The 25065-nt window shown below is 37.2% G+C and overlaps 1 protein-coding gene across 1 annotated transcript; it reads left to right on the plus strand.

The window, feature by feature from the left end:
• Window positions 1-407: 407 nt before the first annotated feature.
• NRDE2 (NRDE-2, necessary for RNA interference, domain containing) lies at window positions 408-25059 on the plus strand (the record flags this gene model as incomplete). The annotated part of the gene is made up of 13 exons (XM_027902428.1): window positions 408-535; window positions 2266-2484; window positions 4042-4191; window positions 6581-7043; window positions 7238-7640; window positions 11165-11298; window positions 13344-13464; window positions 15351-15526; window positions 16212-16598; window positions 17773-18701; window positions 20862-21000; window positions 24166-24237; window positions 24895-25059. Coding segments are annotated over 13 exons (3447 nt in total), but the record flags the coding sequence as incomplete, so codon positions are not given.
• Window positions 25060-25065: the final 6 nt, after the last annotated feature.

A 25065-nucleotide genomic window follows, 5' to 3' on the forward strand; every position in this document is an offset into this window, starting at 1 on the left:
CTTTCATTTAATTATGCCTTTCTGTAGTTTCTTTAATTTCAGTCTTTATGTAAATATTTCTGTATTATATTATATATAGTGTATTAAAAGAAATGTATATTATAAGTAACATAATAATAAATGCATTATATAGTAGGTGGTCTTATTATGCATAACATAAATTTATAGAGTATAAAAATAAAGTTTGAATTTTTAAGTGGTAAAAATTAATATTGGACAGATTATTTTTTTTAAAGTGTAGAGCTGTGTATAAAATATACTAAATGGAAATTTCATGAGCTGCTTTCCAATGTGCTCAATTATCACACATGACTTAGTGACATTTGCTGTGAATTGAGCTGTCTGCTGACTGTATTAAACCCCAACTTAAAAAAAAAAGCATAGCAAGCTAATTTGTATTGATCTCACACTTTTCTTTACCTGCAGAATTAGACTGGTTGAGTAACCCGAGCTTCTCTACAGAAGATGCACTATTACTGCACCAGCGCACTACAGAAGTTGCCAGTCTCATTCCTGAAAAATCACCACTAAAAAGGTAGACTGTACTTCAGTGTCTTTTAAAATAACCTCTTTCTTTTGTCCTGCTTATCTTCTGTTATATGAGACCAAAATCAGGAACTAAAAGCTGCTTTTCATTCTACTGTTCACTATTTAAAAAGGCCTGAACTGAGTCATGTATTAAAGTATGAATAATGCTTCCATGTCCTTTAACTTAAAATAATGAGAAATTGTACTTTAGCAATTACATTCCAATTTTCTTTTTCTCAGAGCTGCATTTAAATCATTGTTATTTTGGAATTGCAAGGGAACCGAGCAGTCATGATTCTTCATTAGCTTTTGAATGTCCTAAGTGACCCTTGAAGTAATGTAAAGATTAGGCATCATCTTTGTGGTTTCTCTGTGGAAACCAGAGAAATCAACATTTCAGAGTTGAGTTTTTTAGTTAAAAAAAAAAAAAGTTGAAGATGTGAACTGATGAAATACTACATGTATCAGGTTGTGTGGCTGTAGAACATGCTGATCATTGAAATGACTGATTATATTCTTTTACAAAAATGATCTTTTAGCAGCCACGTTTGCTGAAGAACTAGTTTTAATACATTACATTTACATGCATTGTGTGTTTGAAATGCAGTCAGTGTTCTGTTTATCTGTCCTATATTCTGCATATATTTCTTCAGATCTTTTCAGAACTTAATGTCATAAAGCTAGGGATTTTGCACGTTACCATTCAGATAGAATGACATAAGAAACCCACCATATTTATTTTTTATTTTTTTGCCTATTGCTGGGGTACTTGGATTAATAAAAACTAATCAGTTTTATCTCAGTTCCATAAAAACCTAATTGCTCCAACTCGGTGGTTTTAGGGGGATTTGTTTTGGTTTTTTGTTTTGCAGGAGTGTGCCTGTGTTTTAAAGGCCTACTAATGGTTCTTCTATGGCTACTTTTTTCTTAGTGTCCTTTAAAAAAATGGTGTGAAGGCTGTTACTTGAGATGCCTTACTTCTGAAATGCTGCAGTTTCTTTTATTGATACATTAGGAATACTGAGATTTGACACTCCTTTCTTGCATTGGAAGATTGCAGAAAAAAAGTTTAAAAAGAGGTTGTGTTTTAATGAAGGGATAGAGAAGACCTCCATTATTCATTTGATTATTAAGTATGGGAGTACATGGTATATACAGTGGTATATCTGTATTTTGCCAAAACTGTGTCCTTTTTTTGTGATCTCTCAGTTAGTTGTCTGTTGCATGTAGTGTTATTATATTATATGATAACATTAGTTCAGTAGTCATAAAATATTGTACTTTGATTGGTGAGATTTGGATTTCTAATCTGGAAGTGATTTTAAAAGTGTGTTTTTGATATTTCTTAGAGAAGTCATAAAGAAACAGCTCACCTGAAAGATTTCTTAGTCTTTTAGCTTGACCTAAGTTGTTTTGTGAAGTTAGGAAATTTTATCAGCTCAGTCATCTTCTTTACTTTGGCAGTGATAACAGATTGATGTTTATACAGATCACACATCAAAATTCCTTGACAATTAAAATGTTAAGACTGGTTGTCAGTAATTCCAGCAGCTGAAAAATATAGTTGTTATTTAATATAGATTTATATCACTTTCATTGTATTTGTTACTGCTACTTTCTCTAAAAAATACAGGGAAAGTAAAGGTAAAGGGTAAAAGGTTCTGAACTTTTTATGGTGCTATGTCTTAACAATTTTACTACTCGATAAATATATAGATGTATGTACTTTTTTCCCAGCAGGACTTCTTCAAGATCTGAGTTGTCAGGAGAAAGTGATACAGATGAGAGTCTGAAACAGGGAAGTAAGAAAAGGAAAAAAAAAAAGAAAAAGCATCACCACTATAAGAAGACAAAAAGGACCAAAGGAGACTTCAGTAGCAGTGAATCGGATGTGGACAGTAAGCACATCAAGAACAAAGGAAGTGGCAGAAATGGTGAAAAGGAAGCAGCAGCAAAGTAAGTATATATCTATTTATTACCCCTGTGCAAGATGTAAATTCCTGTACTTGTCTCTTCAGCTGAAATTCTTAACACTAGTTGATCATTTTTTTCTAAGCTGTATATGACTAAGCCTGCATTCAGAGCAAAGAAAATAGATTTAGAACCACTTGTTTAATCATATTGAAAAACTGTGACTAAAATATTCAGTGAAGTACTGTTGTGCAGATCAAAGCATGATATGGTGGTAATGAAATAAATTTTTAAAGACACATAGAGGCATATGTCAAGTTTTTATAAGCATCTTGTTTCCTTTCATGGATCTTCTTTTGGGAGAGTTTGGAGTGGGATTACATTAAACATTCTTAATTAGTGCAGAACTTTTAATATATGGTTGGGTTTACCATGTAATATAACTTCCTCACCACAGAGTTAATGTTTCTTTTTTTTTAAGACAAAGTTTGTTGTATGATTTTTTTAAGACAAAGTTTGTTGTATGATTTAACATTTTATATGCAGGCATTTATTGCTGTGTGTGCTTCATACTTCCTGCTTGTAGTACATCTATAAGGGTATTTGAACAATTGAAATTATTTTGTTAGATCTACTTTGTTAATTCCAGGAGCTCTAAAGTCCTGTGTAGTTGGTGGAGATGAAGGGATGTAGTGACTATTATGCTGCCTGTCAGGAAGGACAGTAAAAATCATTTGGTTGCTAAAATCATTCTGCTCTGTCCCATGACTCGTTTTTGCTGGAAGGGTGTCTGGGCCTGGTTCGTAAACTGTTTGCTACATTGGGCCAACCAGCCTATGCTTTGCTTAAGTGAAAGTGTTGAAATTCTTTCATGGTGTCTATTTTTACTTCTTTCCATAAATTGTTGGTGCTGAGAGAATTTGAATTTTCAAGAGACTGGTTTTGAAATCTGAACCACAAAATTGCTCTGAATGTGAAAGGCCTTGTGAAATTTTAGAAAACATCTCAAGACTCTAAAACTCATGTATTTGTACTATGAGTTCATACTGGAAGTTCCTAGTTGTCGACAGCTCAGAGGCAGGTGTTAATTTCCCCTTAAATTCATTTGTATAATTGTAAACCAGAAACTACTTTGATGCACACTGTTTTATCAAATGCATGGGTGGAATTACAGCTAATCAGTGTAATTAATCCTCTTACAGATTGTCCTCTTTTTCTTAATTGTCACATCTTACTAAGACGAAAGTAAATTTTAGAAGTAGTAATACATAGCTTTTGGGTTATAGTTTGCCAGGCAATTGATAGGGTTGATTTGTTAAATCTGTTTATCTTTCCCAATTATAAATTCAGTTTTTGGAAGTGCAAGGAGTATTTTGGTTTGATGGTCTGATTAGTGTATTTCTAATTGTTTTTTTCCAAGCATGGGACTGACTGTGAGATAGTGGATCATGTAGCATGCCTTTGAGAAAATTAAATTATTAGTTATTAAATTATTAGTTATTAAATTATTAGTTATGAACTACAGAAATGTAATATTTCCTGGGGTTTGTAAATGCCAAATATGTGCACACATACTTAGAATATGCTCCTCCATTTTTGCAGTCTAAGTAAGAAAACATCAAATCTTACCAGCAGTCGCTCTGTTTGGCTTGATGATGTCCAGGATTTCACAGCAGACACCTTCAGAATAGACAAGAAACCAGACCCTGGAAACTGGACCTACAAGTCCTTGTATCGTGGGGACATAGCAAGGTACCAAGTGTTGTTTTCTATTGGTATTTAAACTATCAGGGTTGCTATCTTGTGATTCATTAATTTGAGTGTGGCTGTGACATTTTTATATAGAAGATGAGAAAAGACAACTGCATAGTTTATTTCAGAATTTGACTTGCCCTTGGGCCAATGTCAAGTGTCTCTTGGGGATCTGTACTGATACCAGTGCTACTATTTAATGTCTTCATCAATGACATGGACAGAGGGATCAAGTGCATCCTCAGCAAGTTTGCCAGCACCGAGGTGATCAGTGCGGTTGACTTTCCTGAAGGACAAGATGCCATCCCCAGGGACCTGGACAAGCTCGAGAAGTGGGCCCATAGAAACATCATGAGATTTAACAAGTGTGAGGTGCTGCACCTGGTCAGGGCAACCCCTGCTGTCAATCCAGGCTGGGGGATGAACAGATCAAGGGCAGCCCTGCTGAGGACTTGGGAGTGCTGGTGAGAGGCTGGACATGAGCTGGCCATGTGTGCTCACAGCTCAGAAAGCCAAACGTGTCCTGGGCTGCATCAACAGCAGCGAGGCCAGCAGGTCGAGGGAGGGGATTCTGCCCTCTGCTCTGCTCTGGGTGAGACCCCACCTGGAGTGCTGCATCCAGCTCTGGGGTCCCCAGCACAGGAGGGACATGGATCTGTATGAGTGAGTCCAGAGGAGGCCACCAAGTTGATTATAGAGGGTGCACCTCTCCTGTGAGGAAAGGCTGAGAGAACTGGGGGTGTTTACCCTGGAGAAGAGAATGCTCCATCCAGTACCTGAAGGGACCTACAAGAAAGATGGAGAGAGACTTTTTACAAGGGCGTGTAGTGATAGGACAAGGGTTGATGGCTCTAAACTGAAGGAGAGTAGGTTTTCATTGGATATTAGGAAGAAATTCTTTACTGTGAAGGTGGTGAGGGACTGGAACAGGTTGCTTAGAGAAGTTGTGGTTGTCCCATTCTTGGAAGTGTTCAAGGCCAGGTTGGATGGGGCTTTGAGCAACCTGATCTAGTGGAAGGTGTCCTTGTCCATGGGATTGGATCTGTAAGGTCCCTTCCAACTCAAAACATTCTATGGTTCTTGGATAATACTTTAAAAGGCAAAAGATAGCATAAAACAATGGATGTAAAGTGCATGATTTTTATTGTTTCTAAAAGCATTCTCTATGTAGCAAACTGCAGGCATGTGACTTTGTAGAACTGCCATCTGGTGGTGGCAGAATGGGTCAGATTCAAAGGCATGATTTGAGGTCAGGAATCCCAGGTTATGTTATAGATCATTTTTGAGTGAGTACCCCTTTTGGTCTCTATTGTTCTCTTTCTATGTCTGAAAGGGAAATGAGGGTACTGATTAGTTTGATAACCTTTAAAAAAAAAAAAAAATAAAAGGAAAGGTACAGGTACTTTCTTAGCAAACAGATTCAGTGATAGATCAGTCACCCAGACATTGTTCCAAAAGGTGTGTTGTGTCCTATGCAATGCTACATTTCAAATTAGTATAGATGAAATTGAACGTTCAACATCCTTAGTTACTGGTACTATGATGACCCTTCAGAACATTTCCCCGCATTAACACAGAAGCCCATCTAAAGGAGCTTGCACTTGGCCCGAGCATCATGTATGCACAATTCCTCATTTTCCTGAAAATTTTTTTCTGTATTTAAATAATATTACTGTGTTTAAATAATGCTGTATATAATTATTTGGAGGAAGGAGAATTTATGAGTTGTATTTTTGTAGTGTTATATACCTTTGCAGTAAAATTGCCCAGTTATGATTAATTTCAATTTTCTACCACCTTTGGATTATCAGCTGTTTTCTGAGATGAAAAGTAGTATTTTAGCATTACACATCACTATATCTGCCACTGAAATTACATTCTTGGTAATATTTGAAGGCGGTATTTTCCTTTCTTGATACATAGGACTACTCTGACCTTTATGAATGTGGACTTTTCACACCCCTGTCCACTTTTTGGCATATAAAATGGACAGAAGCTTAGGGACATAGGAAGAAATTACTGGGCTAAACTAATGCTGTCTAATTTTCAGTTTAAAATAAGTAACCCTAAATGGTGTTGTATGTTGTTCTTTCTTCAGGTTGGCTTACAATGATATGAAAAAAAAAGTTTTTTCTTCTACTTGCGTATGACAGATATTGTTGAAGTCAGAGGAAGCTTAGTATGATATTAAAAGTGTGAAGACATAAATTAGCATGTTAAGACTTCATAAACTGAAGTCTTAAATAAGCAGAAAGTTACCAGGTTCTTAAACTTTTGAAGGTCTATGCATATGTTTGGTTCAATTTGAATGAAAGCGCTTCTTCCATGCTTGCTTTCAAAAAGGAGGTGTTTTTTCTGATGTGTATTTAATTGTATTTTCGCTTTTAAGATATAAAAGGAGAGGAGAGTCCTGCCTTGGCATAGATGCAAAGAAACAGTGTATAACCTGGGACAGTTCTGCATCAAAAAAGAAGCAAGTACAGATTCGACCTGAGCGCTACTTTACCAAGAATAATGTGAAGATGCTGAACATAGATGGGATTCCTGTTTGCAATAAAGATTGTCCATCTGACCCACCTGCTTTTATACCAGTTTCCCAAGCAGAAACTGATGATTATTCTGACACAACGGAGGTAAATCCTCTTGGGATTTATGATCCATCAACTGCAGAATGGCTACGAGGAAAAGGGCACAGGAGTGCAGACAATGAGTCTGTAAGTACACAGCAAGCAATTCAAGAGCCTAGGATAAACATGAACCCCATCCTAATGACAAAAGTGGAAGAATATAACAAGAAAGTCAGAGAAAACCCAAGAGATATTAATGCTTGGATGGAATTTGTTTCTTTTCAGGTATGTGTCCTAACAGACCTTGTTGCTTATTATAAGTAATAAATACGTGAACATTATATTGTAATTTCATTTGTTTAGGACTGTATATCTTCTTTTGATGAAGATTGAGCTGTTAACTCATCTTCTCAAAAATCATCATGTGATTCTAGTGATGATTCTTCCTAATGTTGTAATGATTTTTCTTTTTGTTTTAGGATGAATTAATGAGAGGACCTAGCCCTTATGCCAGTATGGGAGAGCAGGAAGTAAGAAGAAAATCACTCAAGTTAATCTTAGAAAAGAAACTGGCTATTTTAGAGAGGGCAATTGAAAGTAATCCCAGTAATGTTGATCTGAAACTTGCCAGGCTGAAGCTTTGCGCAGAGTTCTGGGAACCACCAGCTTTGATCAAAGAATGGCAGAAACTAATTTTCTTACATCCCAATAATCCAGAGATGTGGAAGAAATACCTTCTGTTCTGTCAAAGCCAGTTCACTACCTTTTCTGTTTCAAAAATCAATAGTCTCTATGGAAAATGTTTGACAACATTGGCAGCTGTACAGGATGGCAGCATGGTATCCCATCCTCTGCTGCCTGGCACAGAAGAAGCCATGCTGGGTAAGGTTCTTTCTGTTTCATATTATGGTCAGATTGTCTTCATAGGAGCTAATGACATTAAGAATAGACTTTCTTTTGTGTTGTGTGAAGCTTTTCTTCTCTTTAGAATGCCTGGCATCCTGATTTCTTAGCTGAGAATTAAAGGAGATATTCCAACCAAATATGGATATAGCAGATCTTTTTCTTCCCCAGGAGAGTTTATGATACAGCATCCAGTAAAGTCCAATGTGCTGAGTGGTTTATACTGCAGTGTCAGGACTGGAGAATTGCAGCCAACAGCTGAGGGATGTGCTTTTGAAAGGGTGGCTTGTGAAAAAACCCGCAATTACCTCTTGTTCAAAAGTTTTACAGCTAATTGCTTTAATCTAGAAAAGAGAAGGGACATGGCAAGTCTGATGTGAAATTTTCTTGAGCATCCCATTTTGTAAATGGGGAATTCTGAATTGTGATACCATGTGATCATGCCTTTTGTATTTATTCTATGCATATATCTACCACTTTATTATATAATTATCCGTGGAAGGAAAATTAGTCAGATGGTTAGGATGCTGGAGTGGATCCAGGGAAGAAATGAGTTCATGCTTAGTTCTGGCATGGTCTTTAAATTTAATTTGGAGCTAAATGGCCTATCCCGTTTCAGTTTTGCTTCTCTACCTTGAAGTGTCATTGTGATTATTAATCAAAAAATACAATGAGGAGGGCAGAATATTTATGTCATCATGAATATTTTTGCCTTTTTTTTCTTTTAATTTTTTTTTCGATCTACAATAGACTATGATGAAAGAGTCCATTTTTTAAAATGCATGACCTCTTGTTTTTATCAGAGTCCTGTAACTGCTGTTTGAGCAGTGTTGCTGTCTGTTATGCAGTGTCCAGTCTGGATTTATAGATTGAGATGTGGGGTTTACAAATTAGTTTCAGGTGTTCAGATCTCATGCGGTCTTTGACTGATTCATCTTGGATCAAGCACTGGAAAAAGTGCTGCAAAGGAAAGATCCTGTACTGGCAGGTGGATATTATACAGCCTGATAGCTTCTAATTGCTTCCACTGTCTCTGATTTCCAACACTTCAGTCACTTTGTACACTAACCACGATAAATGATTCTCAGGGCAAATGTTTTATTCAGAATCTATTTTTGGATACAGGAAGGTTTTTCTTTAATTTTGTTTCCCTTCACGCATTTGAACATATGTGACTCATTAAATACTGTTTGTCAACTGCTATGAGATTTTACTTTTTTTGTAATAGAGTTCCTTTAACTAGGTAGCTAATATTATGTTGATGTTTTTCAAAGTACTTTTTTCTGGCAGTGTCCATAGATAGGTTAAAATGAAAACTCAACTTCAGGAGTGGAACAGAAATACAGATAACTTCCTGTTGTTCTGTATTAAGCCTATAGTAATTTTTTATGAACATTGTCAAGTATTTTATTTTTCCCCTTTGGAATTCATATAATTGAAGTAGAGAAAATTCCAGTGGGAGACTTCTTAATTTGAGATTTCTTTATTAATGACTCAGCTAAATAATTTTTGGGCTGAGTTTTAACTGATGGTTAGGAAGATTAGCAGACTGTTCTTCAAGATAGATTGTTTCACAGATGAATTATGATGAGTAGCAGTATAGATACACAGTAGGCTTGTATCTTCAACCTTTGACCTTTGCTAAGGACAAAGCATAAGAGATCTAATTTTAAGTAGCAGCACGCTGTGCCATCTAGTGTTCAAGTCAGTACACAGCACTATCTACTTGGAATAGGTGGATTTTTTTTTTTTTAAACATGAGATTTAAGAAAGGTAAAACTGAATTTAAAATGATAGATCAGCTTTTACATAAATTTTGAGTTAAAAATTTATAAAAAATTAGTAGGAATTGTTAATCAGATAAAGATAAAGCATTCTCAAATGTTGCTGTGTAAAGGGAATCCTATTTTTCAAATTATACCTACTGGTTGGGAAGAAACATCCTTCCTTATCTTTTAAGTCAGGTCACTGCAGAAGTGTCTTAGGATCATGGACTGAATTAAGTATGTATTAATTTTATTTTCAGCTTTTACCACAAAGAAAATGCTGATCATTGCACTTCTTCAAATATTGTTTTCTTTTTTTATAATGCAGAAAATCTTATGCTGTACTTTATTTTTGGCACCAGTTTGGCAGCAAATCCTGGTGAGATATTCTCTACATCCAGACTCTTTTAATCAAAGTTCATCTCTTTGAAGCTTTAAGACTAGGAAAGGACAGCTTTTTCAGTGTCAGTTGAATGCAGTGCCTAAATTGATGAAAACGCTTTGGAAGATTCTGTTATATACTTAGTAAGTGTTTTAGTTGTCTAAATATCTTCAGAAATCTCAGAGTCTGTTTCTGGAAACAATCCTTGACTTTGCAGAAAAATATTGGATTAAATGCTTGGTTTGTATATTCTAGCTGAATTCAAGTTTTTATGTGCACATATCTGATGTACATGTCAATACAGGTGAAAGGACTAAATCCTTTCCCACTTCTTATTAAAAATAGCAGGATCTTTAGGAGCAGTTGATTCTAAACTATGTTGTTGCGTATGTGTATCTAGACACATAAATATTTTGATTGTTTAAAACCCTCCAAAACCTGTGCATGTAGTGAAGAAAAAAGTTTTTGAAGAACTGGGTTCAAAGCTGTCATTGATTTATTTAAGTCTTTATTTATGGGTTTTGGGGTTTTTTTTGCAAGCCAGTTAAGATTATGATTTAAAGCAATTTGGTTTTTGAACAGCCTCTTTTTGTTAAGACTGGAGTGTAATTTGGAGTGATTAAGTATCTCTGAAATGTTCTTGAGCTGCCTGGTAACAGCGGTGTTTATAATACCTGTTATTTTCCAGTTCTTTCATTTAAGACTCTCATTGCAAAACTAGAAAAACTGTGGCTTTGCTCCCCTTTTCGAGCTGAGACTGAGGCTCAGTATGCAGTGGAGATATGGCAGTGACTACAAATAAAATTTGTTGGAGAGCAAGCATTAGAACTCTTCTCTACTTTTAAGCAGTAATACTCTTAACTCAGGTCTTATATAAAGGTAAAGAAAAAGGGAACGACAATTGGAATGGAAATTATATATTACCAACATATTACCAATGTTACTATATCCTGCAAAACTGAGGTAAAGAGGATTTTTGTAGTTATCACCTACTGTGTTCATTGTGATAACACCCAGCATCTTCAAAGAGGGATGTGACCTACTGACAGATGTTGAATACGCTGAAATTGGGACCGTTGGTTCTATCTTTTTCATCAATGAGGACAGTGCATGTCTAGCACGAATAAAAAGTCATTGCTTTGGTATATTTGAAGTGGGCAGTCTTAAAGTTAGCTGTGACAGTTTTGACAGGCATTTGTGCTAGTTGCTCCCTGTGTTTTGGATTTTGATACTGTTCTAAAACAGTTATGCACTACAGCCCTTCATGTATGTATTTTGTATATGTGGGCTGTAATAAAATATTTTTCAACAAAGTTAATTTGAAATACTAAAATTTTATCTTCTTTACTTTACAGCTATATTTATTCAGCAGTGCCACTTTCTGAGACAGGCTGGCCATTCTGAGAAAGCAGTGTCTTTGTTTCAGGCTCTGATTGACTTCACCTTCTTTAAACCTGACAGCGTAAAAGATCTGCCAACAAGGGGACAGGTAGCAATTTCCATTTAAATGGGCGTGGGTCTTTATGTATTACAGAGAATGCTGTACCAGGAAAATGTTGATGCATTTTTAAGGACATAGGGAAATATTTTGGATAACAACTTAGTGATTCTTCAAGGTGATGCTTTCATGGAAAAAATGCCTGTGGATCCTCTGGAACTGCAGGCCAAACGGCTGTTTCTGCTGTATATAGTTCAAGTGTGATAACCAGTCGTTTCATGTCTTCTTTTTTTTCTAATTAAAGATGAAAAAATAAAAATAGAAAAAACAGGGAAAAATAGAGCTAGCTGATTTATGTCTGTGTCTAGTTAGCACTTGCCCTGCTTCTTTTCCTCAGAAATGCTGATGTTTTGTTACTGTTGATGGAGAAATCTGAGATGACCTAAAATCTTTCTCTTCTATGCAGTTCTTGCAAAAGTTTCTTAGGTTGTCTGTTACTTGTTTTCTTTAATTTGATGCCTACATTAGGAACACCTTCATGCTTTCAAGTGCCTTTTATTTAACCCATGTAATTCTGTTCAGCATATTGTGTTAAATGTTAAATGCTGAAGTAGAAAATTGCTTTTCTCTTAATTTGCTCAGGAGAATGTTGGGCATGTGCCCCAGTAATAACAAGTAAGTTAATATTTCGATACCATTAGCATCATCCCACTGAACTGTTAGGAATTGTTTCATTTTTAAGGAGTGGTAGGGAGCCGGGGTACCATAGAGAACAAAAATTGAATTTGTTTCCATTATCTCACCTTTTTCCCAGAAACCACAACTGAGACTCCATTTCTGTTCTGTTAGTGCTGTTACCCACAAATGAAGCAATCTTAAAGGTTAAATAATTGTGGTGTCTTCTTAAAGAGCCAAAATTTTAGAGTTCAGTCATAGCTATCATGTGGGATTTGATATAGTTGCACAGATACACATATACAGAGTTATAGTTCCAGTCATTTGAAAAACTTCAAGATTGTCTGTAGTATTTAAAAAATCTTAAAGCAGGATGAAAAGGAACCTTGATTTAAAAGCGCAGTGTTTTGGTTGGAAAGTGCAGTTCTTGAAAAGAGGAAAATGCCAGATTTACAGCTGATCACACATTCTGCTCTCTTGCAGAAGCATTATGACTCAGTCTGGAATTACTTGTTTCTGTACTGTTTTCACAGTTCACTTTCTCACTTGCAGCAAAGAATAAATCCATGAGGAGCAGAATTAGATTTTGCAGTTGCTGTAAGCTGTGCATTTTCTGATGTGTTGATGCTTGATTTTTCTTAGAGTGAATTTTATTGTTAATAGTTGTATTAACAGTCACATCTCATTGTCCAGACCAAGGGTTGGTACTCAGCAGAAGCATTTAATAGGAGAGAGATGGTCATTAGAGCTAAGGATGTACAAAACAGGGGAGGAATTGACGAATCTAGAGATGACCAATGGCAAAGAGGCAGTGACAGAGTCAGGACTAGAACCCTAGACTTCTGATGCACTGGAAAGTGCCCCGACCTTATTGACCACCCTGAAATCTGAGAAATGAAGGGCCTTACTGATCTTCTCCTCTTGTTCTTAGTCCAGTCATATTAATGTTCAGCTGTAACATTTTGATTTGACTATAGGTGGGTGATTCAGTTACCATTCCTTTAGCCAAAATCTTCATAGTTCTATGGAAGCTAGGGAGGAGGGGAGATTTGGGATCTGAAAGCCACACTTTGGGGACTTTGGATCTTTATTCTTGAAGGATCCGTATAGGACATTAGGCTATTATAGCAAAAATATTTTGCTATCTTTAAAGCCTAATACCTTTAAAAACAATCACAATAAGAGCTGATGACAGTCCTTATGTGCCACAAGTGTAACTGAAGTACTCAGTTGTCCTTGCTCAATCTTAAGCAGCAGTCTTCTTCAGACTCTTAAGCAGAAAGTCTTCAGATACAGAAATTGCACCCAGATAGGTGCTCGTACAGTCTGGAAAACCTAACTTGATTCAGGTGATATTTGTACAGCAGTAAAAATTATTTTTCTCTATGTTTTGTTTTGGCTGCCCCTACCTGAAACAACAGGTGGAATTCTTTGAACCCTTTTGGGATAGTGGAGAACCACGAATTGGAGAAAAAGGAGCAAGAGGCTGGAAAGCATGGATGCACCAACAAGAAAAGGGTGGATGGGTTGCTCTTAAGGATGGTATGTGTGTGTCAATATGTGTACTTTTATGTCTGTATGTTCTCCTAAACATTTTGATTAGAATGATATAAGCTTTTTCTTCTCATGTTTTTGTGTACAAGTTTTTAAAAATATTTACAGAGATTAAGATAATGTGTGTCACACTTTACAGGCAATAGTATGTGTTGAATGTTGTACTGTATTGTTTATGGAATATTGCTGTTCTTCCTGGGATGAAAATTAAGGCAGAGGATGGCACATCTTCCACTCTGTGCTGAAAAGGCAAAGGTGTGGTGTTAATGGAGATTCACACCCACCAAAAGTGAAAGGAATCTACTTTACTTAAGACCCTTTCATCATATTGGTAGATGAGGTGGAATTATATTATTAGATGGTAGTTGCCTCAAGGATTAATGATTCTATTTCTAGAATCAGATTTCAGTTTCTTAAGCAAAGATATAGTAGAAATAGGAAGAAAACTTTTCCTTTCTCTTTGTGATGCATAAAATGAAGGAATTGCATTTTCACTTGCCTGGAGTGCTTCTGGGTGGGCAGGGATGCAGAAAATGTTCCCCTCCTGCTTAGTCTCACCTTGTCTTCTGGTCTACAGCACTTCCCTTTATGTCAAGGACTAGTTCTCAATCAGATAAATTGTGAGGGGAAGTAGGAGACTAGAATGTGTCTGACCGAAGATGAGCTGTCTCTGCTTTTGCTGTTCCTACTGCTGCAGCAACTCTAATGAAGCAAGTTTGGCTCTGCTTTTAGTAAACAAAGGAAAGATGATCATGTGTTTCCCCTGTCCCTGGATTAAGATGGAATTTCCTTGGCTCATACAGGTGCTTTTTCCCTTACGTGTCAACCCCAGAAGTTCAGGTGCAATCTACAGTCAAGTGTGATCACTGAAACTGCCAGCTTTTATCAAACTTTGGTTAGAGCATGGAAATGCTGTCATTTTTCATAGAGTCGCTGACTAAGGGAAAGGCTATTGATCCCAAAAAATATATAGAAAGTAAAAATCTTGCAACCACCTGTTTGTTTTACCTGAAGTTTAAGAACTGGGATTGGCAGTGTTTCACCTATTTAATGGCAAATGTCAGGATCAAGAATGTGGAGGTGGTGTAGAAATGGCTTGATTTTCATTAAAAAAAAAGCACAAGCAACCATTAAATTTGGAAGGCTACTTTTTCCTCAACGAGAAGAAAGAAAAATCAGAAAAATCTCTACAAGCTTTTCTTTAGCCTACAGATTCTGCACAGAATTAATATATTGCTGTCACAAGAAAAATATGCAAATTTTATCTAATAATCCAGAAAGATTATCATAAAAGTTGATGTGGTTAAACACTTCATTTTGTGTGTGTGTTTAACTACATGTGTTGTTTCAATTGCACATTAATGAAAATATTGAAAATACCAGGTATTTTAAAGCAATATATCCAAGCTTGTTTTGCAGTGTTTAATTTTAAAGAACTACTTTTTCCATACAGTGTTTTTCTCAAAATGTTTTATGCACACAAGTATTCATGGAGCATATTTGAGATTTTATGTCTAGGTATGAAGAGCCCACATTGCACAAAAAGATGACTGACTCTTGGCTGTTGCTTGCAAATTGCTATTGATAAAAGTTGTCCACAGCCTGTCAGTGTTTTCTCCTCTATGAGTAAGTTCGAGTGCTTGACATTGATTCAGAGCTTCAAAAAGTTTGGAAACTTCTTATTCTTACAGAGCTGGTGTCAAACCCCAGAACTGTCATGTGGAAATTCTCAGCTCTGTCTTGTGTCTTTTTTATTAACACTGTATTTGTTTAAATTGTTAAAGTAGTTAAATTGTATGTCGCGTCTGACCTTTGGATTTGGTGAACTAATTTTTCTTTAATAATTTTGTGTGTGTGTCTTGGTTTGATTTTAGATGATGAGGATGATGAAGAGATAGATGAAGATCAAGAAATAAAGGATAAAACTCGCCCCAAGTGGCATATTTGGTTGGATATTGAACATTCCCGTGAAGCAAGGCATTGGTTACCTTGGAGGCCAGACAAAACCAAAAAGGAAACTGAAGAAGATTGTGAAGATCCAGAAAGACAGGTCACTGTGATATAATAAAACAAGGGGAGATGATAAGACTAATTATCCTTTAATTTGAATTCATTGCCAGTGGATATGTTAGAAGAGTATTACTTTTCTTTATTTGGAAGAAAGATCTTTTTTTTGAAATTCAAAATTTACCTGACGTTTTGCACTGAGACTTCTGAAATCCATCGGAAACTCATGGTAAACTTTGGAAAGTCTGCAGGCAAATAGTCTGTCTCTGCTGTTCACTGATGCCTGTCATCTGTTTGTGGAAATGTCACAGAAATCTTGTGATTAAGAAGATACATGCGTTAAATAAACCAAGGTTTTGTTGCCTTTAAGTCAGATAGTTGGATTTTTTTTTTTCCCCTTGGGAAATAGTCATTGATTTTCAAATCACAATGTGTTAAATGGCCTAAACCAGTAATATCTTTCAGACCTTCATTGTGTAAGTTTTCTGTGGAGGTCTTTGCTGCTCAAGGGTCTGGAAATCTCTTCATAGCAAAGTAACAGTCTGACTGGAAAACCATATTGTTGTTTTACTTCTCTCGTTTTAATTTGAATGACATTCTCATACCACTTAATAGTAATTCTAAATCTTACTGACTTGAAAAGGTCCTTTATTACAAAAGTTACAGATTTACTGCTTTTATTTGATTGCCTAAGTTAATGGAGTTTGTTTTAATTTGGACTTTTTTAGGTGTTATTTGATGATCTTGGACCATCTTTAATCCGTCTTTCGAATCCAAATCTTCAACGTCAACTGTTGTACTCATTTTTGCAATTCCTCGGAGTTCCATGTACAAGTAAACTCTTTCCTTCCGGTCTCTATATTGCCATGGATGAAAATAACATCTTTGACAGTGTGCTTTATGATGATAAACCACTGACTTCTGTTGATTTTCCACTTTCTGGATTCAGCAGTATTGGTCATATGGACACGATGCTACGAGGGAGACGCCAGATAGGCCACTGTAAAGAAGGAGAGGAGTTCATACAGAATGTTTTCCATGTTCTATTCCAGATATTTACAGGAAAGGAAAAATCTAATCTGTCTATTTGTTGGTTGCAGTATGAAATATCTAAGGTAATGAGGACTCTGCATATAATGACTTTTGTGATGTGTGGCTTTATTCTCTATTAATGTTTATATTGAATTAAAATAAATATTGATGAAAATTGTTTTGCAGGGCTAGGTATTCAAATCAGGAAATGCCAGTTAAGATTGCATGGGGGCGTAAAAAAAAGGCAAAGAAACAAACCCTTTTCTTCAATATATCTTATGCACTGGCATACATGCAGCAAACTATTTTAAAGTTTTGGATTAATGTTATTATGTGATACATCATATGCTGGACAGGAATGGTTGCAAGTGGTTTTTTTACAGGGAAAAGTGAATCAATAAAGTATTTTTACCAAACTGTTCTACTAAGTGAATAATCCCCAATACCATAATACAAGCACCTAATCAAGAAACTTTTACATCCTATACAAATTACATTTGGAGTGTTATTGAAGGATATCACATCTTATCACTTGCTGCGACCCTGGCAGTGCTCAAGGCTGGGTTACATAAGGCCTTGAGCAACCTGGTTCAGTGGGAGGTGTTCCTGCCCACTGCAGGGAGGGTTGGGACTAGATCATCTTTAAGGTCCCTTCCAACCCTTAACATTCTATGATTCCATGAATATGGATTTCAAGTAAAACTGTTCTAATAAATACCCACAGAAGGGCAGAGAATCCAGATTGTCTTCCTAATGCTTAAGAAAGTTTGGTGTTGTGTTTCCTTATGGATAAGATCCCTGTCTCTTACTTCAGCACTATCTGACCAGAAGACCTCTTACCTTTTAATCTTCCCATCCAGTCTTCAGATTTGTCTGTCGGAACGTTTCCTGCTGTGAAAAGCTACTTGGGTTTAGTTCTGCTAGTCATAAGCTGCATAATTTGTTTTCCTTTTCTCAGTCATTACAGGTTAGCAGCTCTGTATTTGAGCAGTTGGCCTTTTAAAAGAGTGAAATTTGATATTACTAAATGTCAGCAGCAGAAGTAAGAATGATAAATGTGTGTAATTTGGCTGTGTTGGAGGGAGCTGACAACAGGCAGTTGTGACTACTTAGAGTACTCAATAGCAGCAGATCTGGCTGGTGGTAAAATATGGAACAATATGAAAACAAAACACAGTAATGAAGTAAAAAATTGCTGTGAGGTTTTTTCTCTTCTTCCATCCCTCTCAAAATTTGTTCTGTTTATTTACACTGCAGGTAGTTCAATGTCTCCAAGCAAAAAAGAAAAAGAAGCTAAAAGCACAAGGGAGGAGGAGTAAAAAGCTGGCCAAGAATTTCCTTAAAGCACTTGACAACCGAAACAACCTTACTCTCTGGAAACTCTATGCCTACCTAGAATGGCTGCTTGGTAACACAGATGATGCCAGGAAGGTGTTTGATACAGCTCTTTGCACAGCAGGGACAGGAGGACTGAAGAGTGCCCACCTCTGCAGCCTCAGCCTGCTTTATGCTCAGCTGGAAGTGGAACTGCTAGAAAGTACAGAAGGGGCTGTTATGTCACGTGCTGTTCATATATTGACCAAATTGACTGAAAGTGGACCATACGTTCCCTACAGTGGACAAGTGTTATCTGTGAATGTCTTGAAAGCCCGTAAAACATATGAGCATGCACTGCAAGGTTATTTAAGTAAAACACCAGTTTCTGATCAGGATCAGGTCAGTGATGCTGATCAGCTGGTTAACTTGGTTGGTTGTTATGCACTGTTCCAGTATTTGACTGTTGGGATTGATGCTGCAGTACTTATATACACGCAGGCTTCAGAAAAACTTCAAGCTTCTGGTCCACAGAAATGTGAAAAAAATGGAGAGAATTTTTGCATTCAAAATTTTCCCAGTGCTCTTGAAGCTGTCATGCTGCTGCATACAAATTTACTGAGATTTCACATGAAAATTAGTGTTTATCCTTTGAATCCTCTGCGAGAAGCACTAACGGAGGCTCTGAAACGGTATCCTAGCAACCAGTCTCTTTGGAGGTCATACATCCACATACAAAGAAAGTCTCACAGTGCTAGCAAAGCACGAAGATTTTTTGATAATGTCACAAGGTCTACTGACTCTTTAGAGCCATGGCTGTTTGCAATCCAAGCAGAGCAGCTGAGAAAAAAACTCACAGAGAAAGTCCAGAGGTAATAGCTTGCAGATCCTTACAATTATGCTTTTTTAAATCTGTCTGATAACTTAATAGAAGAAAGCAAATGCTATCGTAGTTCTTATTTTGCAGATGAAGCTGTAACTGGGGAAGGTTTTTTGTTCAAGGCTGAACAGGGAGTCAGTAGCAGAATCTTGAATAGAGTCAAAGCCCTAGGGGGATACCCTCATGTCCTTTCTACTGGACCAGATTGTATGTTGCTTTGTTTGATTATTTGCTACTGGCATCAGAGTGGAACACATTTCTTTAAAGAATTTTTAAATAACTAAGCCTGTGTAGATGGCCAAGGTAAACAGTGTGAGCTTAGAAACTGCTGCATTATAATGCTACAGCAATAAGGAGTGTAATACAGCAATAAGGAGTGTAATACAGAGCTATGCTGCAGTTTCTGTCTCAGCTGGCAGCTGTACTTTACTTCTGGATCACAGAATACAGTTGTGGCAGATCTGTTTCCATAGTGAGTCCTCGAGAGTTTAATTTTCATACGGGGCTGTTGCTAGATAGAAGAGGCTGGAAATTCCTCTAATTTGCAGTGGTCTGTGATTTTTTTGCTCCTGAGAAAGGAGGAAAGGGTAGGAAATGTGGGGAACAAGTTATGTGTTCATTCTTAGAGCTTAGTCTCTGAACTGTTGTGTACTTGTTGCTTGGAGCTACATATCCACTGCTACCTACATATCTCTAATAACATGGGCGACTTGATTGGTTGTGTTTGCACGTAGCAACAGATTTCTAGTAAAGTGTTATCTGCAAGTTTTAGATAGCTGTAAGCTTACAATATTCATACTTGGTGAAATTACATAATTACCAATATACTTTGAAGTGAGGGAGCATCCACTGCTTTGATTGCTACAGACTGACAACAGGCATTCATACATGATAGTGACGTTCCTGAGCTGTCACTCTAAATTGCAGTAAGAATTCTACAGGCATCAAATGTAAAGGAGGATTGGATTTCAATTTACTGTTAATTACAGATTCACACTATAATAGGTTTTCATTATTGTTACTGGAAACTGATGTTAAAATTTCAGAATGATGATTTTCTCTGTGACGTTGAGTTCCTTTCCAGATTTTTTGCTGCTAGTGTAGCCTTTCCTGTAGGTTATATTTGCAAGGGACAAATTGGATGCTGCAAGAGCAGAGCTGAACTACTGCAACAGGGAGATAAGTGGCCTGTCAGTCATGCATAAAACTAATGTTTTGTGATGTTGTGACAAACTAAGAAAATGTCTGTGCTATATGTGACTGTTTTCTGTTCTGACTCGTGTTTCTGCTTGTTTACGTGCATGGAATTCAGATGAAGGAATGAATATGAAAGGTAAAACAGGAACATGTGGAAGTCAGTGTTAGGTACAAGGCTTTGAATATCTGATTCTGTGCAGAATAGATTTCATAATTTTGCCTCGGGGCAAAGGTCAAGATGAGAGGACAAATAACCTCAAAGACCTTTGAAAAAAGAAGCAGATTAGGAGCCAAGTGTTAATGGTGAGTGGGACAAGCTGGCAGGCTAAGCAAGTGCACACAGACAGAAGAGACATTGCCATGAGTGCTCCAGGCTGTTTCTTCAAGCTCAAGCCAGTCTGTATTGGCTGTAGATGGAAATCAGTGCTTTGGTAAGAAATACATACCTGCTTTGTGTTGTGCCTAGAATGTAGGGGATTTAATCTCTGGGTGAAGATTATTATTGTAATCATGGTTGAGATCCAGAGCTGTAATTTTGGCCTGGACTGAAGACCAGTGTATGGCCTTACAAGGATAACAGGATGACCCAGACTTGAATTTGTTTTGAGATGCTATGCCAAGCTTAGAATGATAAATTATCTTGAATGAAGATGTTTTAAGGTCATATGATAGTGGTTTATCATATTCAAAAAGAAATTACTTTTGACCATGCTAACAGAATTTTCACAAAAATACTTATTTTTTAAATTAATTTTCCTATTAGAAATGTGTTGATTATATTAGCAAGTGCTAAAAATATGGTTTATAACATGCAGAGTTTGTAGTGTGAATTACAAAAACCTGGCTATATACAGTGCTGCAAACAGAGACAGTACATTGTTCTTTACCCTCTCTTACCTGGATATGGTCCCTGAGCTTGGGTTTAAAGAACTCTTGTTTCTTCTTTGTGTTTCAGGGCAGATGTTGGTGAAGTACATTGTACTATTCCTGAAACTGGATTAACAAATCGCATTGTAGCTCTATTTGAACACGCAGTTCAGAGTGAAAATGGTACCCATTGTCCACTGCTGTGGAGAATGTATTTGAACTTTATGGTAAGATGAAGACTTATCAGTGTTGTTTTATGTTACTGTATTTGGAGTTCTCATGAACACAGCTGCAATCGTATATAAAAAAAATGAATACTAAATGCTGCCATGCCTCTATGATTTGCAAGATGATATATGTGAGTTGTACTGGTAATGATTGCAGGGAATATTAAGGAAAATGTAATTCACATGGATTAGGAGTAATAGCTTTGACAGTATAGTCTTAATACAGATGCTGGCAAGTTACTATGTCTGTCATCTTACATAGATAAAAATATGTCATAAAATGTCAATAGATGGATTCCACCCAATCTTACAATATAAAGGTAAGTTGTCAGGGGAGAAAATCTTAAGAAAAGAGGAAGTAAATTGTAGGGATGAACATTTGTATTATTTTTTATGTGAGTAAAATCAGCAAAGATTACTTTTATTTATGTTTTAGACCTACTTTGTGGTTCTGAAAGGAAATTACAAGGTTTTTGATACTTCAGTCAAATCTAGATCCTCCTTTTTTTAAAATCACAGAATCACAAAATGGTTGAAGTTGAAAGGGACCTCTGGAGGTCATCTTGTTCAAGCAGTACCACCTAAAACTGGTTGTTTACTACAGTATCTAGACAGGTTTTGAATATCTCCTGTAGACTCCATAACTCTCCAGGAACCCATGCTAGTACTCAGTAACAATCACAGTAAAAACCTGTTTCCTGATATTCAGACAGAGCCTCCTGTGATTTGGTTTGTGTGTTGCCTCTGATCCTGTCACTGGGCACCACTGAAAAGGGTCTGGCTCCCTGTTCTTTGCACCCTTCCTTGAGGCATTTATATATACGTATAAGTTCAGCCCTCAAGCCTTCTCTAGGCTGAAGAGTCCCTACTCTCTCTGCCTCCCCTCTTAGGAGAAATGCCAGTGTCATCTTAGTGGCCCTTTGCTGGACTTTTACAGGGAAGCCAGCAGCTCGATGCAGGATGTCAGGTGTGACCTCACAAGTGCTGAGTAGAGGGGCAGGATCACCTCCCTCAACCTGCTGGCAGTGCATTGCCTGATGCAGTCCAAGATACCATTAGCTCTTCATTCCAGCAAGGACACACTGCTCAACTTAGTGTCCACCACGACCCCCAGTTCCTCTTCTGCCAAGTTGCTTTCCAGCTGAGTAGACCTCAGCATATATTGGTGCCTGGCCTTGTTCCTCCCCATTTGCAGGAATTTACACTTCTTGTTGATCTTTGAGGTTCCTGTCAGCTGATTTCTCCATCCCATTGTGGTCCCTCTGGAAGGCAGTGTGACCCTCGGGTGTATCAGCTACTCCTCTCAGTTTTATGTCATCTGCGAGCTTGCTGAGGGCTGTACTCTGCACCATTGGCCAGGTCATTAACAAACATGTTAAATGACATTGGACCCAGGGGGTCCAATACTGTCCCCAGGGGTACTGCTAGTTACTGGCCTCCAACTAAACTTGTTCCACGGATCTCCGCCCTCTGGGCCCCGACTTTGAGACAGCTTTCCATCTGTCTTGCTGTCTGTGTATCCAACTCTTACGTCAGCCACTTGTTTAGGAGGATCTTATGGGAGACAGTATCTAAAGGCCTTACTGAAGTCCACACAGACAACATCCACTTGCAGTTGTTCAACCTGGAGGAGAGGAGGGTCCTGGAACATCATACTGTGTATAGAAATACTTCATGAGAGGGTGTGAAGGCAGACAGACTCTTCTCAGTGCTGCCCAGTGACGGGTCAAGAAGCAAAAGCCACAAGCTGAAATATATCAAATTCTGTTTAGACATGAGAAAAAGGTTTTTTACTGTGAGGGTCATGAAACAGTGGAAGAGGTTGTCTGGAGATAATGTCTTCTCTGTCCGTAGAGATAACTCAGAAAATCAACTATAAGTGGTTCTGAGCAGCCTGCTTTTGCTGACCCTGCTTTGAGCAGAGGGCTTGGAGCGCATGGTCTCCAGAGCTCCCTTCCAACCTCTGTGATTGTGAAGAATGCAAAGGCAGAATGTTATAGAAAGCTCTTTGCAGAGCTGCACAAGATTCGTGTGCAGTTCTAGGTTTCCTGTGGATGAGTGAAATGCATTGCTGTTCAGTAAAAGGAGAGACTGGATGTGGCAGTTACTTAACACCACCTGGTCTAGTTGACAGGCTGATGTCAGGTTGGACTCAGTGATCTCAGAGGTCTTTTCCAACTTAGTTGATTCTGTGATTCTGGTTGCACCAGAACAGCACAAGTATCTACAACCAATGTATCAGTAATGTGAAAAATAATTTCTATATTTTAAGACTTGACAAGGAAGCAGTTGCTGATTTTTAGCAACAGTACTGATGTAGTCAGAACAAAAGAAGAGGTAAACTCACGAGCAAAGATCTCTTCTTCTCCAAAGGTCACAAAATATTTAATGTATTTTCAGTACTTTGAAATTAGTGCTTTTTTAGATTTGCCATAAAATCACATTTATTAAGTGTTTTTTCAAGTATTTCAATTCAAAAGATTTCTTCACAGAAATTGTGTAATTATTTCTACCTGTAACTGGGATGACCGAAGCTAAGGAGACTGTTCAGCACTCTGACCTCTGCTGCCTTTCTCTTCTAAACTTCATGATAGCTTTGTGCTCTGTACTTGTATGACATAGTTAAATGAATACTTTGAGGAAGAAGTTTTAATGCCTTCCAGACAGATACTAATTTGTCATATCCATTTTTATATGTAAGGAGGTTCAGCCTTACCAAGCTTCTGCTGAGTAAGAACATGTACGTGCATGATCTCTTCAGTGCATAAAACTAATGTATTATCACCTCCACTGTACCAAAGATGCTCTTGTGCAGTGTATGGGTAGCATATCAGATGTAAATTTTGGCTAATAATCTGCACACTTGCATTATTATCTAGGCAAAGGTACTGACTTGAACTGAAATACTCGGCAGAGGTTCTTTCTGTGAGTTCTTGTTCTATTATTTGTCATACAAGTAAAGCCCTAAAAGTCCTTTAAGGTGTCTGAAGAGTGTAACCAGTGTAATGTGGCAAATTGCATAGCTACTACAAGATATAGGAATAAGGATTCCTCAGCAGAAGAACTCTGAGCTTTTCAGCAATCCTTTCTTTATATCAGAGGTAATTGTTTCATTATTTCAGCTGTTACTGCACTGAATTATGAACATTTCTTTTTCTCACACAGGCTTCACTAGGAAAAAAAGAAAAAAGTAAAGGTTTGTTTTACAAAGCCCTTCAAAACTGTCCTTGGGCAAAGGTAAGCACTGAAAACATGTAAACCTGTCATTATACTCTAATTTTTGAAGTTCTGTATTTGAAAAAAAAAAGTTAGACTTTATTAGTTGTTGTGAGTTGTATGCAAATGAAAGGAGAAAATGGTGAGGAGGTACTGTTAAGATTTTCTGCAAATAAGAGATGCATCTGAAATGGAATCATGGTCAGTAGTCAGTGTTGTTTGTGTTTCAGAACACAAAAGTGTTGCATTGCATTGAGGCATGGCAATAATAAATCCTGTGTGATCTAGAAGTGATTGAGTCTTTCAGACTGTGGTTTATCATGAGCATGATAGTACCAGAAATATACAGGCAAAACAAAATGTATGTAGTTAATAATATAGAAAATTATTGAGGAGCACCTGCAACTCCTCAAGTAATGTCCATATATGCTGCAAATGCTCCAGTGCCTCTTGGCCTCTGTTGTATCTTTTTAAGTAAAGTTATTTAGTGAAAGTTGGAAATCACTTGATTAAGCATCTACCTGTCTGTCACTATAGAAGTACTAATTCTGTATTATTTCAAAGAAGTGTATATTTATGTTCTTGCTACAGAGTTGTTGCCTATCTACTTACTTTTTTTACCACGTTTCTTGCTGTGATAGAAAGATGGCACAGAAAAAATTCTTGTTGCCTTTTCAGGTACTCTACATGGATGCAGTAGAATATTTCCCTGATGATGTGCAAGAGACACTTGATCTCATGACTGAAAAAGAACTGAGAGTGCGGGTACCTATGGAAGAGCTGGATCTACTATTAGAGATTTAAAAAAAGACAGTGGAGGAATGGAGAAAGTACAGAAGCTACTTCCAA

The sequence above is a fragment of the Empidonax traillii genome, unplaced genomic scaffold, assembly GCF_003031625.1.
Source record: "Empidonax traillii isolate 1590-97213 ecotype Southwest subspecies unplaced genomic scaffold, ASM303162v1 scaffold874:size323092, whole genome shotgun sequence".
NCBI lineage: Eukaryota > Metazoa > Chordata > Aves > Passeriformes > Tyrannidae > Empidonax > Empidonax traillii.